This window comes from Macrosteles quadrilineatus, unplaced genomic scaffold, assembly GCF_028750875.1.
Source record: "Macrosteles quadrilineatus isolate MER2022 unplaced genomic scaffold, UCM_ALF_1.0 Scaffold_12__1_contigs__length_5162894, whole genome shotgun sequence".
NCBI lineage: Eukaryota > Metazoa > Arthropoda > Insecta > Hemiptera > Cicadellidae > Macrosteles > Macrosteles quadrilineatus.
The window spans coordinates 337,819-353,035 of NW_026542605.1; the positions used below are offsets into that span (position 1 = coordinate 337,819).

Sequence of the window (15,217 nt, forward strand, 5' to 3'; positions counted from 1 at the left end):
AAATGAACGACTCTCACACAATTTAAGCAAAAGAGTTGTTTACTGTTCTGTCGTTCTGTCATCTCATCTGTCTGCCGGCTGCCCCTGCCGTGCCCCATAGCGATTGTAGTTTTCAAAGTTTTAAAGTGTTTAAGCTGTGTTTTTTTTTTAAATAATTTGAGGTTTTATCGAAGTATCGTATGTTTTGAAGTCGGATTTAAAAGTATAAAAGAGTGTTTATTGTTATGCGTTCTACCGTGCCAGCCCCGTGCACCCTTGTAAGTTAGTTTTTATACTGTAGACTTTAAAAGTGTTTGTTGTGTTTTGTTCCAAGTGTTGTCCAAATAAAACAATGGGTACAGTTTCTTAACTGGGCTACACTAATATCGATTGAAACTATCGATTCGATTAGTAAACTGCGATTTTTTCACCATCAACAAGTTTGGTTGGTTAGGTTAGGTTATGATAGATTAATTTTATAATAGATATTATATTTTAAAATATCGATTATTAATCAATATTTCAATTCGATAGTTCCAATCGATATTAGCGTAGCCCAGTTAAGAAACTGTACCCCTGTAGCGGTCACACAGTTAGGACATGGTTAGGACTACCGACATTTCCCATAAACATTGCAAAAGGACGAATCTTATAATTATATAAGAACTGTCTAGGCTGTGTGGTTAAAGGCACTTACAAAATAAGTTACCAAGCGGTGTAACTTTCATATTAGAAACCGTTGGGTGAGATGTTTAAAGGCTAAGTTTAATCTTAAGGTTGACACATTTAAACCTATAGCCTGTAAACCATTAAGTTAACTGTTTGGAAAAAAGTCTATGCCGTAGACTAAATATGGTCCTTAAGCCAATTAAATGTGTAGGCTAACTAACTAACATTAAAATAACTTGGGCCTTGGCTAGGCTTTGCATTACTCTGGCGTAGGGCAAGGCTAGGTTCCGCTATCAATAGACAGGCCTAGGGTGTACACTATAGTACCCTAGTAGGTTACTATATTATATTGGATCTCCCATTCTTTGGCAGACTTTAAATTCCGTTAAATAACAGAAAAGGCATGGGGAATGGCTGTTTAACGGACAGAAAAATAAAATTTCGATATTCGAAAAGAAATTTTCTATAATAATGAATGTTCCCTTTAACAGGAAAGTACCCATTCTTTACATTATACTTATTTATTTATTTATTCATATCAACGGATACACCATTTACAAAATAGGCCTATGTGTTTTAAGCACATGAGCAGAATGAAAAGATAACAAAAAAATAACAAGATAAGTTACATAATGACCATGAAACAAAGCAGCATTGCAACAAAAATAATAACAAGAAAACAACAACGTGACAAAAATTACAGATAATAACATTAACAAAGTATTGTACAGATAATAACAACAACAACAAAAAAATTATATTAATTTGGACTTCAGAAAAAGCATAGGCCTATAGATTTTGTAAGTAACAACAACAAATATCTCCTCAAGATTTAACAAAATATAAACTATGATGACATTAAGTTCTACGTGAAAAAATAACAACAAACAACAATAAATCTATGAATTGAATAACAAGAATGAAAGAGATTTAGGAAAAACAAACAAACATCATCTACAAAACAGGCATATCAAAGAGAATGTTGGAGCATTTTCTTCTGAAGGAAGACAACTGTTCGTTGAAGAAGTCAACTTGTGATCCGACTTCGTTTCCAAGACGCTGCAATCTGGCCAATCCACAATAATTGAGAGAGTAGTTAGTTGGTAAGTACAAGTGAGCAAATGTATCCGAAGATCGTGTTCCTCTCAGTATAAGGAAATTAATTCCCTCCTGTAGCTCGGTAGAATCGATCTCACTACGGACCAGTTTAAACTAAAAAAGGATGTCGTGCAGCTTTCTTCTGAGATGGAGAGGTTGGACGTTGAAGCGCTCCTGAAGCGCTATACTTAGCCTTTATAAAGGCTACTCATACACACATATAGGCTCTAACTTAACAACTTAGAATGCTGTAACCTTTTGAAAGAGGCATTTCCTCGCGCTGTTGTAATAGTCAGAATATTAAAACATCGTTTGTTTAATTTAAATGGCGGTTTGTTTGAAATTATTTAGAGTAACATGGCCATAAGAAACATGCTATTTGAAACTCCAACGACAGAAAAATATACGTTAAGTTTAAAAACGATTAAATTGTAGGCTAGTTATTTGTAGCGCCCAAAAACCGTTGTGCCGTTACCTACTTTTAGGAACAAACAATCTGCCCTCTACTTAGTGATGTAAAAATCATTATACAGGTTGTTATGGTCATATTATTATAAAGATCAAAATAACTAGGCCTACAATTTTTTCTTCAGTTGGGGTAATTTTGATGAAACAATACATTTACAGTCTTCATTTTATGCTAGAATGTCCTACTATAAACATTGTAGGCTATTAAGAACTGCAGTAAAGTCCTTTAGAGAGCCTGCAATATCAGTACCTTCAATAGGCCTATATATTGGGTGAAATATCAGTTCGTTATACAAATCGTACTTTATATTATTCCCTGCGATATAAATTCTGATTTTTGTTTTGAGTATTAAAGGTATCGTGATATGAATATTTAAAGACATAGAGTCTTTTCAAATAGACTTTCACACTGTGCTGTGGTGGTTAAACAAGGTTAGTTCAGTTTGGTTTAGTTTATGTTAATAAAAACCAGGTAACACATAAATAAATACAAATTGTTCCAATAGCATCATCATTGGGTTGGGTTAGTGTTGTACAGTTTTCTATCAAAACTGATTGTCAAAAGCGCCAAATTATACCTAGTCGTGTCTTTTTTTTATGAGTAACTTAGCTTATAGAAAAAAGCTAAAAATTTTGTTAATGATACCTTGTTTGTTTATAAACTTATAGGCCTACCACTTTCAAAAGAACCTGTGCAGAACCATCGCTGTCTCGCGCACGTTGGGGTGAAGGGTCATGGTGGGTAAGGGCCTGGAGCAGTGGTGGGGATAAGTCGTTGGGGCGAGGTGTCTTTCCCCACCACTCTGACTTTCCTGCTGTCCTGCATGCACGACTCAAACAGGTGCGTGGTTTTTTTGTATGTGGTAGGCCTATAACATAACCTAAACGCCGCAATGGTCTGTAAAAGATTGGCGGGTGGTCCTCTTTTTAAAAAGACCCATAGGCTAACGGATTAATAAGCAGGCCTATTTCTTAATGGTTGGTGGTTAATGGTTTATGGTTCTTCATATTTTATATAAATTTGAAGCTATTAATTGTCATTAGGCCTATTAATTTATAGAAACTGAAAATTTGATAGGATAGTATAATACATTAAAGTTTCTCTGCAGAACTTTACCCCATAACATTGCTGTTGCAGTGCAATGTAATTTTCAGAATCAGTCTTCTTCGCTTTGTATTAAGGCTAAGTAAAATTGATATTCCTCGCTGCATATTAGGGAACATTATTACCATGTTTAATAGCCATGATAAGGTACAGTAGACTCCCTCTTATTCGGACACCTTTTAACCTGACATCGGTTAAACCAGACAACACTCGGTGGAAATTACATCTCTTTAACCGGGCAATTTTTATCAGCACATCGGTTTAACCGGACTAGGTCGGCAGGAAGTTGGAGGTAAGCGTTACTGAAACGACTGTTCTTGTGTTAAGGATATGAGAACAGTGATTACTAGTCTAAATAAAATGCTCTACTACATTTTAGTCAAATACTGTATATACAGTATGCATTTAAATGGTCAGTTTTAATGAGTTTGTGGGACGTCAGTTTAACCAGAAAACCCATTATCCGGACTAACCTCGGTCCCGAGAGTCTGGATAAGAGGGAGTCTATTGTACTGTATATTTTACTATGTTATAGTGACACGAATAAAAAGATAACAGCCAAAACTTCATGCAATAACCCCACAGTACCACATTCAATATGTTTACTAGTGTGAACTACGCTGTAGGCTTCACATTGAATGTGTTGCCCAAGTTTATTAAATTAAAGCTAAAACACAGTTTTTTGTTACAGAGTCATTGATTGAGGTGCTGGTGAACTCATTGAAGACTTAAAAATGTTTTGTTATTAGTGTGAGGTGTGATAGTACAGACTGTTGTGATTACCACTGTTTATGATTTACTTTATAGCCTATGTTTTAAAATAAATGTTCTACATAAACTATTAAAATTGAATGATCATTTACAATGCCACTATTTCCAGCTGTAATAATTTTTTATACTTCTTTTAATTATTTTTTACTTTGTTTCTAAACATAAGTTCTGATGTAGTCAATATTTGCATAATATGCACTTTCAAAAATATAAAATAGTAAACACAACAGCTTTTTATATACCATTGTTATTATTTATTGGTGTTTTTGTATTGCAATCAGACATCAAATTCGAGAAAAACTAAAAATTTGTTAACTCACTTGTATATACCGTATAACGTAGTGATGGGAGAATCGATTTCAAAAGAATCGATGAATCGATTCTTTAACGAGGATCGATTAATCGATTCATGTGCTTATGAATCGAGTCTTAGAAATAGTCTGCATTTCTCCATCTTACGATATTTTAGAAATTATAAAAATTACTGGGCTTAATATAAAATTGGGTGGATACAACTATAATAAAAAATACCCCCGCCGCAGCAAACCTGCAGACTAAGCGAATTTCCATTTCCCTGAATGGATTTACACTAAAATGTCTCCTTAAAATTATCACATTTATTCCCTATTTAAATAGAATCAGTTTAAAACATACTTAGGTTTGCTGCAACAGGGAGGGTAAAAGTGTTTTTTATGTAAAATGTTAATAGTTAGTAAGAAATAAAAACATTTTCCAAATTTGGGCAAAATATGTTTATAAACAAGCAAACTACAACAGTTTACTTATTCTCCATAAGAATAACATGGGAATTTTAAATTTACAATTTTTTGGAATTTTCTCCGTAACCATTAGGCGCATTATAACGCTTCAATATACTAAATTATTTGTTTTTTTAAGCTCTACAAAATAGTTTCAAAAGAAATTGCAAAATTTTATGTTTTTTGGGTCAAAAATGGGAAAAACCCATTTTTTCCCCATAAAAGCCCCCATAAACCCCCGTTCCCATGGTCCGATCATGCTGGTTCGCGAACTCGTTCGAATAAACGTAGGTTTACACGTTTGTACCAAATTTCATCAAAATCGGATCATTTTTGCTCGAGTTATCGCGCTAACGGACACATATATATATATATATATATAAATATATATATATATATATGAATTTGAACGGATGGTGTTTTTGACCTCTAGGGACCTCAAAACGAAAAAAAAAATCGGTCCCGGGTCCAGGTCTTACCGTGAGTACTACGGTAATAGCTTATTCCCTATATGGGAAATTCGCTAATAGACAAAAGTTTCCTAAAATATAATAGTTGTCAGTACATATAAAAAGTAGAAATATAATTATATTTCCAATGAGTTACTTCTTAGTTGTAAATACACATTGATGTTTTTATAATACAAACTTACATAATTTCAAATAGTTAAAAGTTAAGAAATAGTTCAATTATTATTCATAACTGAAAATACGAAAGTTCACTTAACACAGTTCGTGATTTAAAAAATAAATATAATAACTTTCACAATATTATATTTTCCAAAATCTTGCACCTAACCAACAAATCTGTGTGTGTGTGTGTACCTAGCCACTGAGATAGACTGACTAGTAGTAGTGATAAATATCATAGGCATGCATCGACCTGCAGAGAAATGGAATTAAGTACAGGAAGCTAACAAATAAGAATCGATTCACGCAAACGATTATTTCATCGATTCTTAAAATAATTGAATCGAAAGAATCGATTCTTTTTTTCACTCGATTATCGCATCACTAGTATAACGTTTAATACAACATGAAAAATAATAGGATTTCCTGGAATTTTCCAAAATGTTTTTGATCATTCTCAACATCCCAGGCAATTTCCTTGAATATACTCAGATCAGATTACTCAACAAAAATATTCTAAGAAAATTTTTATATAGCCTAGAAATCTGGAGAACATTCTCAGAATATTCTGGAAAAGTACTCTGGAATATTCATGGTATATTTTGAACATATTGAGTTTAAATTATTAATTTTGTCAAGTACCACAAAATAACTTGAAAAATAAAATAAAAAACTATGTTTTAGGGTAAAAAATGGGAAAACTCAATTTTTAGTCCATTCCCATAGTCAGTATTAAAGTACATAAATGCAATGGATGATGGGGGTGACAGAGATGACTGACTCAAGTCGTCAATCGTCACGGAGGTAGCTAACCATAGCTAACAGCAAAAAGCAGAACTGAAACTGAACTAATAGTCCAGGCAACGAATGCTAAAAAAAGGGTATAGAGGGAAATGTTTGGAACACAATTTCTGACTTCGTAACTTTGTTTAGTATAGTTAGGAGGTTAACATACCAAAAGTCCCCGCCTCTAGCCCTTGTGCTGTGGGGGAGGGGGGGGCTTGAAGGTACAATTTTTCGGTTTTTTGCTGATATCTCGGAAAACATGCGTCCAAGCGAAATTATGCCATTATACAAAATGAAAGCTTATTAAATTTCCAGCAAGTTTGTAATTTACTATTTTTCGATATCTTTTATAGTTTTCGTGTTATTTGCTATCAAAAGTTTGTAAATTTGGAAAAATATATTTTTTCATCATGTTTTTTGTTCTTTTTGACAAGTTGCCTCTCAAACTATGCACCCAAAAAATAAATGCTGGGCATAGGGTTGTAGAAAATTAAATTCCCTTCAATAATATATATGACTTTACTAGTTTAACTCCTTCCGTTCAGATTTTAAAGCAAATTAACAATCAGTATAAAAAAAATTTAAATTTAATTAAAATTTGAGAAAATTAAAATCTAGTGTTGAGCAAGGAATTTGAAGTCTTGCAACAGCTGTTGACTACTTAATATTTCAATTGACCACCTTGCACAGTCAACTAATTGGTTGCAATATTCACTATCATGTAACTAAGGTGAGTGATGGGCGTCTAAAAATAGCACAGATACCCTATAGAAAATATATACTTGTGGGCTGCCTAACCAGCTTCCTCACACTTGATGATCTAGCTAGACTATTGTAATGGGGAAATATGGTGTTATAACCATGTTTATGCATATAAAAGCATCTATATGACACTGGAAACCAATCACAACCATAAAATTGAAACCAAGACAATTGACATATTTAAGTAGGAATTAACATAAAACATTACATTAGTGAGTAGCCTTAGCCTACTATTGAATCAATTCAGCCTTGCTATCTTAGTTTGGAAAGGACTACCATCCTCATAATTGTTTTTATCCTCTTATTCTCTTAGAAAGAAGGTAAGGGACATCTTTTTCTCGCACCATAAACTATCTTAACAAGGATTAGATGATATTTTGAACGCGATTCTACTGGATGTGACAAAAAATCTTCAGCATTTGAGAAAAGCAAGGTTGCTTATGCGAAGTTGTATCTGAATTCCCCAGTGGCCCAAAATGCATCATATGTCTTTCACGCCCCCTCTCCAACACCACCCAAATACAAAAGGTAGGGAAAATGTACATCTTGATTTGATATGGGCTTCAGCGAGAGAGGTATCGTGCACTTCAACCTCAATCTATATAGGTACAAGTCAATTTTTTAATCGACGGTCTCCATCAAGCCTAATATCTCTTGTCTTCCTCCGACTGATGGTGCTTTTAAACATAGTTTCCTATCATGTACATTCCAAAAGGTTCAGCTGTGGCTGGGAAATAACCTGCCTTCTCTTATGTAAGAGTGGAAAGAATAATAAAAACTCTGTAGTAGCAGAGCACACACTGCATGAAACTACACTGAAGGATATTCTCAAAATTGTTTTCTGCCTATGCACATAAAACTGTACTCGTGCAAAATCAGGGAGCAAAAAAGCAAGCCTAAAATTAGTATGCCAAAAATGTCAAAATGTTGTCCCTGGGAAAGATGACTAAGAATATAAAGAAAAACAGTATACCATTTTCAAAATAGGTCCGGTCCGATGGAGAAAAAAAGGATAAAAATGATGAGGATGGTATTCCTTTTTAAACTAAGATAGCAAGGGATAGAATAGTAGGCTCTGATGTAATGTTTTATATTAATTCATTTAAATATGTAATTTATCTTTGTTTAAATTTAATGGTTGTGATTTGTTTCCAGTGTCATATAGACACTTTTATAATATTTTCCCATTACAATAGTCTAGCTAGATCTTTAAGTGTGAGGAAGCTGGTTAGGCAGCCCACAAGTATATATTTTCTATAGGGTATCTGTGCTATTTTTAGACGCCCATCACTCACCTTAGTTACATGATAGTGAATATTGCAACCAATTAGTTGACTGTGTAAGGTGATAAATTGAAATATTAAGTAGTCAACAGCTGTTGCAAGACTTAAAATTCCTTGCTCAACACTAGATTTTAATTTTCTTAAATTTTAATTAAATTAAATTTTTTTATACTGACGGTTAATTTGCTTTAAAATCTGAAGGGAAGGAGGTAAACTAGTAAAGTCATATATATTATTGAAGGGAATTTAATTTTCTACAGCCATATGCCCAGCATTTATTTTTAGGGTGCATAGTTTGAGAGGCAACTTGTCAAAAAGAACAAAAAACATGATAAAAAAATATATTTTTCCAAATTTACAAACTTTTGATAGCAAATAACACGAAAACTATAAAAGATATCGAAAAATAGTAAATTACAAACTTGCTGGAAATTTAATAAGCTTTCATTTTGTATATTAGCATAATTTCGCTTGGACGCATGGTTTCCGAGATATTAGCAAAAAACCAAAAAATTTTACCTTCAAAGCCCCCCCCCCTCCCCCACAGCACAAGGGCTAGAGGCGGGGACTTTTGGTATGTTAACCTCCTAACTATACTAAACAAAGTTACGAAGTCAGAAATTGTGTTCCAAACATTTCCCTCTATATCCTTTCGTTGCCTGGACTATAAACTAGTAAGTTATGACTCATGAGTCGACTCGTTGAAGACCAAGTACAACTGAATTGGTTCTTTCTGGCGCATGCGCAGTAGGCTAGTCCAATTCCTGCCCTGAAACGCTCGCAAGCAAAGGCCTGGCAATTGGCTAAATTGGCAAAGGCGCTATCTATTTTCCCTCCCAGTTTGGCAGTTCCCAGATTCCCACCAACTACAGCATGGGCGTACCCAGAGAGGGGCAGGTAGAAGCATTGACTATACAACACTAAATATTGCATATGTAACTGACTAAGGTATACACATGTTTGAGCACTTCTAGAAGTGCTAGGGAGTTGAAATTTGGCACGATTGTAAATCTTGAGCCCAAAACCCCAGGAAAATTATGAAAAGTGACATTTTTAAATTTTGACCCCCCAAAAACTCGAATTTCCCCAAGGCCCCACTAGAAACACTTTTTTTCTAGTGGGGCCTTGATTTCCCCCCTATGTTATTCTTATGAGGAATAGCATTAAAAGTGGTCGACTTTGGTGTGCTCATCTGAACAGTTTAGAAACATGCTATAGACTTAAAATTTGGTAGTATCGTAGTATGGGATCTTAAATTAACGGTGATGTAATAATAATGTGCATGAATATAAATTTAAAATAAAAATATCACCAATAAATTTCATGAGGCCTTTCGCCAGCCAGCTGTGTGTCAGACCTATCAGACACGTCCCAAAACTGAAGGTTACCGGTTAATGTTTATGTTTACAATAATACATTTTTAAATCCAACCTTATGAGTAGTTAAATATGGAAAAGTATTCTGTTAAGTCGTTTCATTGACGAGTCAAGAGTTTCACAAAGTTTGGCATACTGGTTTACTCTACAAACTAAAACTCAATCTTCCCCACACATTTTTCAATCTCATGAGGTCTTACCTTTTCAATCGACACTTCAGAGTAAAATTTGGTGATATTGTTACCCCACTTCACGAAATTCAAACAGGCAGGGAGTTCCCCAAGGAAGTGTATTGGGCCCCGTTCTCTACACATTGTTCACGGTGGACCTACCTGAAAATCCTAATGTCGAAATTGCAACCTTCGCTGATGATACTGTTTTTATAGCCTCTCATGAAAATCCTGTGATAGCTTCACAAATGTTACAGACTGGACTCGGATGATCTCTCCGATTGGCTAAAAATGGGGGATCAAAGTAAATGAGAGTAAATCTGTCCGGATACAATATCTTTACAAGATTAGACACGTGTCCTCTAGTTACCATAAATAACGTTCAAATCTCACAGAGCAATGAGGTTAAATGGGTATGACCCTTGACAGAATACTTATTTGGAAAAGCCACATCTGGAACAAGAGAATTTCGTTAAATTTAAAATTTAATTTATCATCTTTCTTGGCTATTAAATCAAAATTCAAAATTAACAACAGAAAATAAATTGCTTAAATTAAAAACTATTCTAAAACCAGTGTGGACGTATAGTATCAAACTGTGGGGGTCATCAAGTGAATCAAAAATGTGAACGTCGTCCAAAGATTCCAATCTAAGGTTCTAAGGCACATTCTCCAGGCACAATGGTTCGTTAATAACGAAGTGCTTCACAGGGACAGTCGAACCCCAACGGTCAACAAAGAAGAAATTTCAAGGTTAAGTGACACAAATACTTAAAGAAATTAGAGTACCATACTAACTACCATGCTTTAAATTTATTTGGCAACATTAACTTAGTTGAAAAGATGCCATGTTTTGGATCCAAAATAAAGTCGTCGTTTTTAGGAGTTTGGTGGACTTTAAACTTTTGTACCAATATGAAAAGTTCGTGTGTTGGTTTTATTGTTGGATAAATACTAACTACTGTATTTAAATTTTATCATATTTGCTTATTGTTCTATTTTGTTGAACAGATTGTAAATTAAATAAAATGTAAAAAAGTAGTTTAGTACATTTTTAGGTAAACTTACAAAAATAAATTAGAAAAAAGTAGAGGGGGACTCATTTAGAGTGTAGGACGTCAAGTAAAGTGCAGCCCTCATTTAAAACTCACCCTGTGTATTTATGTTGTTTGCTTCAGTAAAATACCTTAATAGTATTATTATAAAACCACATAAAGTTTAAATTAGTCAAATTTCAAAGCAAATTAGTGCTACCTTATAATATAACTTATAATGTATTATAATGTATCATATTATAATGTGTTGTTATATATGTGTTGTAATGATATGTATTATAATGTATTGTATTATAATGTAACTTATAATAATCAGTCATTCAAATAATCATCCTGCTAAGTGATTGCTAGTCTAGTATAGGCTAAAAAAATAATAAACTCTTCCAGTATTTGCATGGTTAAGACATTTTAGCCGGCAATTAGAGAAAAAAAAAGTCCCGCGCTTGTGAAGCGATATTAACTTTTCAGAATAAGTAAATATAACCTAAACCCTAGAAAGAAAGAACCTAACCTCAAAAACAACTAAAGATAGGACTATTATCTTCAGTTTTTACTGTGATTTATAATAAAACGTTTGAAAATATTAGTATATATAAACTGGATGAAATATCAATAACCGGAGGTAAGTTGAACTGATCAAAAGTTAATAATTCAACTAAGCATTTTAAAACCTTTTCTCTGTTTTAGGGTTAACTTATTTCTTACAGAGAAAATTCAAAAAGTTTGTAATTTAAAATTCCCATGTCATTCTTATGGAGAATAAGTAAACTGTTGTAGTTTGCTTGTTTATGGATGTATTTGCTCAAAATTCGCAAATTTAAGCATTTACTTATTTTATATTAAGCTATACAATTTTACTAAAAAACCCACTTTATTAGTTACCGTACCCTTACTGTAGCAGCAAACTTAGGTTACTTTACTTGTTAAACCTAATGCTATTCAAATACAGTAGAACCTCTTTAATCCGAACCCCTGTAATCCGAATGTCCACTAATCCGAACACCTCATTGCTGAACTCTATATACAGTAGTTCTTTATTGTAGAGGCGTACTGTATTTATGATATACAGCGTGATTATACACCGTAATTTTTTCAATTGTAATGTACAGTACTGTTTATTCCCTATGTTTACTACTGTACTAAATAAACACTGTATTTTACTTTATAAAGCATTTTTCACTTTTCCCTAGCTACTGTTATGTAAAAACAACAGTATGTTCTGTAATCCGAACTATTCAATAGTCCGAACTACCCCCGGTCCCAATTAGTTCGGATTAAAGAGGTTCTACTGTAGATTTAATTGAAAATCCAACTAGGCAAATGGAATTTTACTTAGTCTGCTGGTTTACTGCGGTGGGGGTATCAAGTCAGGTATTTACAGCCTTCACCATTCCCATTGCCACCCTTACACCTTTTAGCGAATTTCCATATAGGGAATAAGCTATTACCACAGGTCTCATGGTAAGTTTCGGACCAGGGACTGATTTAATTTTTGGTTTGGTGAATTTGTTCATTTCATAAGCTATCAATCAATAAAAAAAAACACTCCTTATTAGGCCTACCTTCCCTGAAGCAGCAAACCTTAGTAAGCTACCTACTTATTAAAATAAATGTCAACTCTTTAACATGATTCAGTATGGGTTTAGAAAGGGTAAAAGCACTGTAGATGCCATATTCAGCTTTGTATCTGAGGTAGCGGATGCTCTTGACAGGTCGCAGAATGTATCTGGTCTCTTCTGTGACCCGTCAAGAGCGTTTGACTGTGTAAACCATGATATACTGATTCGGAAGTTGCAGTTTAATGGTATATCGGGCAGGACCATCAAATGGTTGTTTTCATTTCCATCTAACAGAAAACAGTGTAGGGAAATTTGCAGTCACTGGGATTAAGTCTGATTAGGCTATAGATTAATTACAGATGGTGTACCTCAAGGGTCCATTCTTGGACCCATACTCTTCTTGGTTTATGTCAACGACTTGCCCATGACCTTAAATTCAAAATTGATTATGTTTGCTGACGATCAATTGGTAACGAGTTACCACGAGTTAATCACGATTCTCGCTTGGTAACGAGTGTAAATCATTTAGTACAATATTGGTTCTCTATACAGAAACATATATATTTGTTGACTAGATTTCAACAAAAGTTCAGTTTACAATAAAATAAAGAGATATCATTAGTTCAGTTGTTAAAATTCTTCAAAGACAAAGATGTCCAAGGTTCTGGACAACTTAGATAAAATTTATTATTTTGAGGAGTAAGTGTCTAGGCACTTAGTAAGTCTGTGGCGCTGGTGTGGTAGGTTATTGGCGGCTTTTGTACCTATATTATTTTATTTACGATTAGCCACACTGTTTGTTTCATAGACTGTTAATTTAAATCAAATTCTTTATTTTACTATTTTTCAAGTCTATCTTTTGTAATTTTTAGGTGTTGGTATAGAGGTTGGTGAAGTGATACAGTGGGCTTGGTAGTCCTATAATCTTTTAAACCCAATTAGTAGTGCATTTGATACCAAATAAAAAATGTGTTTTTTTCAGAATGGATGACCTAATTAGTTTTGACGAAACATTATCAGATGATGAAGTTGTAACTGCAGCAGGTGTTCTCAAATCTCTCGAAGAAGCATGGTTAAACGAGAAACTCAGCCCAGAAATACTTCCCCATAAAATAGAGCAAGTGGATTGCATGATGGAACAAATTCATCATATGGAAGAGAACCTAAAGAAATTGGATAAAAACGATTTTCGTGTGGGCTTGCACAAATTAGAACTAGACAGGATACGATACCTAATTACCAGCTACTTGAGAACTCGCATCGATAAGATTGAGACTTACGCTTTGAAAATACTTGAAGATGAAAGTACACGTGATCCGGGTGACCGGTATCTTTCTCCTAGTGAATTCTCTTTTGCCAAAGAATATGTAACAAATTTAAATGGGCATTTTAAATCTTTGTTTGTCGGTCTGCCGGAAAGTCTCCAAGATCTTGACACGAACCAGATCATGATCAACCCGAACCTAGAGAGTCATGTGTTTGTAAAAGCTAGCTCTAATGTTCAAGGTGTTATTGTTGATGATGGTGATAACAGAGAGGAAGAAGTCAGCTTAGAAGACAAGTCACAACATATACTACCTTACAAAGCCGTGTCAGAGTATGTCAAGAATGGTCAGGTACAATTGATTTGACAATTTGTTTTTGCCTCAATGTCAGTCATTTTCATAGCTTTTAAATAAATATTTCTTATTTTCTAAAATGTCTTATTTTAAAGGAATTTCCTATGATCAACCAAAAAAGTTCTTAAATAGAACAATCCTCGTTTTCATTGATTTTGTGACATTGCACTATGTAGCTTAATAGGAAATATTGTGGAAATTCAGCTATATTAGTCTTCAACACACATAAAGTTGTTTCGTAAAGGCCTATGTAGAAATACACAATGACTAAAGGTGCATTGTTACTGGTGCGGCTGGAACTGCAGTCGTTGGACGACAGTCGTTGAACGATAATCGTAGAGCGCCTGCTGCATTGTTTTCAATGGCACAGTTGTCACTGACGCTACTGTAGCCGCAGTCGTCTCATAGTCGTAGACGTCTATCGTACAGGTCTCCTGGAGCAGTCAGAGTCGCAGTCGTTGGACGATTTTTGAGGCATTCACAGCTTTTTCTCGAGAAAGTGCTCCGAGTGTACTCAGCCCCGATGTTATTCTTATTGAGAATAATTACAATGTTATACATTGCTTAGTTGTTAATGCATTTTATGATACAATACTTGCTAATTGGCTTTATGTGGTAGTATTAAGACACACAAATGCATTGGAAACTCCCTGAGTACGCAGGTTTGCTGCAACTGGGGTATTACTATATTATTATACTGAACATGTTATAGTCTGAAAAAAATAATACTAAAGCATTCTAATAGTTCATAAGCTTAATACAAAAATTTGACGAGTAGGCTATAAATAAACTATCCTACCAAGAGCAATTTCCCCATGTCTTGTGATTGGAGAGGGAATGTAGTTTAAATAGTCATCTTAACCCTAGAGCTGGCAGTAGTGTAACTCTGTACTGGCATAGGGATATTATTGATTATGTAATATCATTTTTAAACCATCATAAAAATTAGAAATAGCAACATAACTATGGATTGTTATACAGGGTGATTTGTACTCAGTGTGACAAAATTTTTTTGATGTAAGCACAAAGTAAATGAAGTGTGACGATGCATTTAAAATGTTCCAAGTCTCAAAATTAGCGTCTCAAAAAATTATTTTATGTTTTTAAAAAATAACCATGTTTTTAAACTT

General features: G+C 34.0%; 1 protein-coding gene and 1 long non-coding RNA gene across 2 annotated transcripts; both read left to right on the forward strand.

Annotated features, from left to right (window-relative positions):
• Window positions 1–98: 98 nt before the first annotated feature.
• On the forward strand, window positions 99–4,160 carry LOC129004902 (uncharacterized). Its single transcript, XR_008491778.1, has 3 exons — window positions 99–257; window positions 2,884–3,055; window positions 4,011–4,160. It is a non-coding gene; the product is annotated as an uncharacterized LOC129004902 (long non-coding RNA).
• A 7,215-nt stretch (window positions 4,161–11,375) lies between these two features.
• LOC129004901 (DNA replication complex GINS protein SLD5-like) lies at window positions 11,376–14,156 on the forward strand. Its single transcript, XM_054433597.1, has 2 exons — window positions 11,376–11,531; window positions 13,451–14,156. Exon 2 carries the CDS (start codon window positions 13,452–13,454, stop codon window positions 14,097–14,099), a length of 648 nt encoding a protein of 215 aa, XP_054289572.1. The 5' UTR covers window positions 11,376–11,531; window position 13,451; the 3' UTR covers window positions 14,100–14,156.
• The last annotated feature ends 1,061 nt before the right edge of the window (window positions 14,157–15,217 follow it).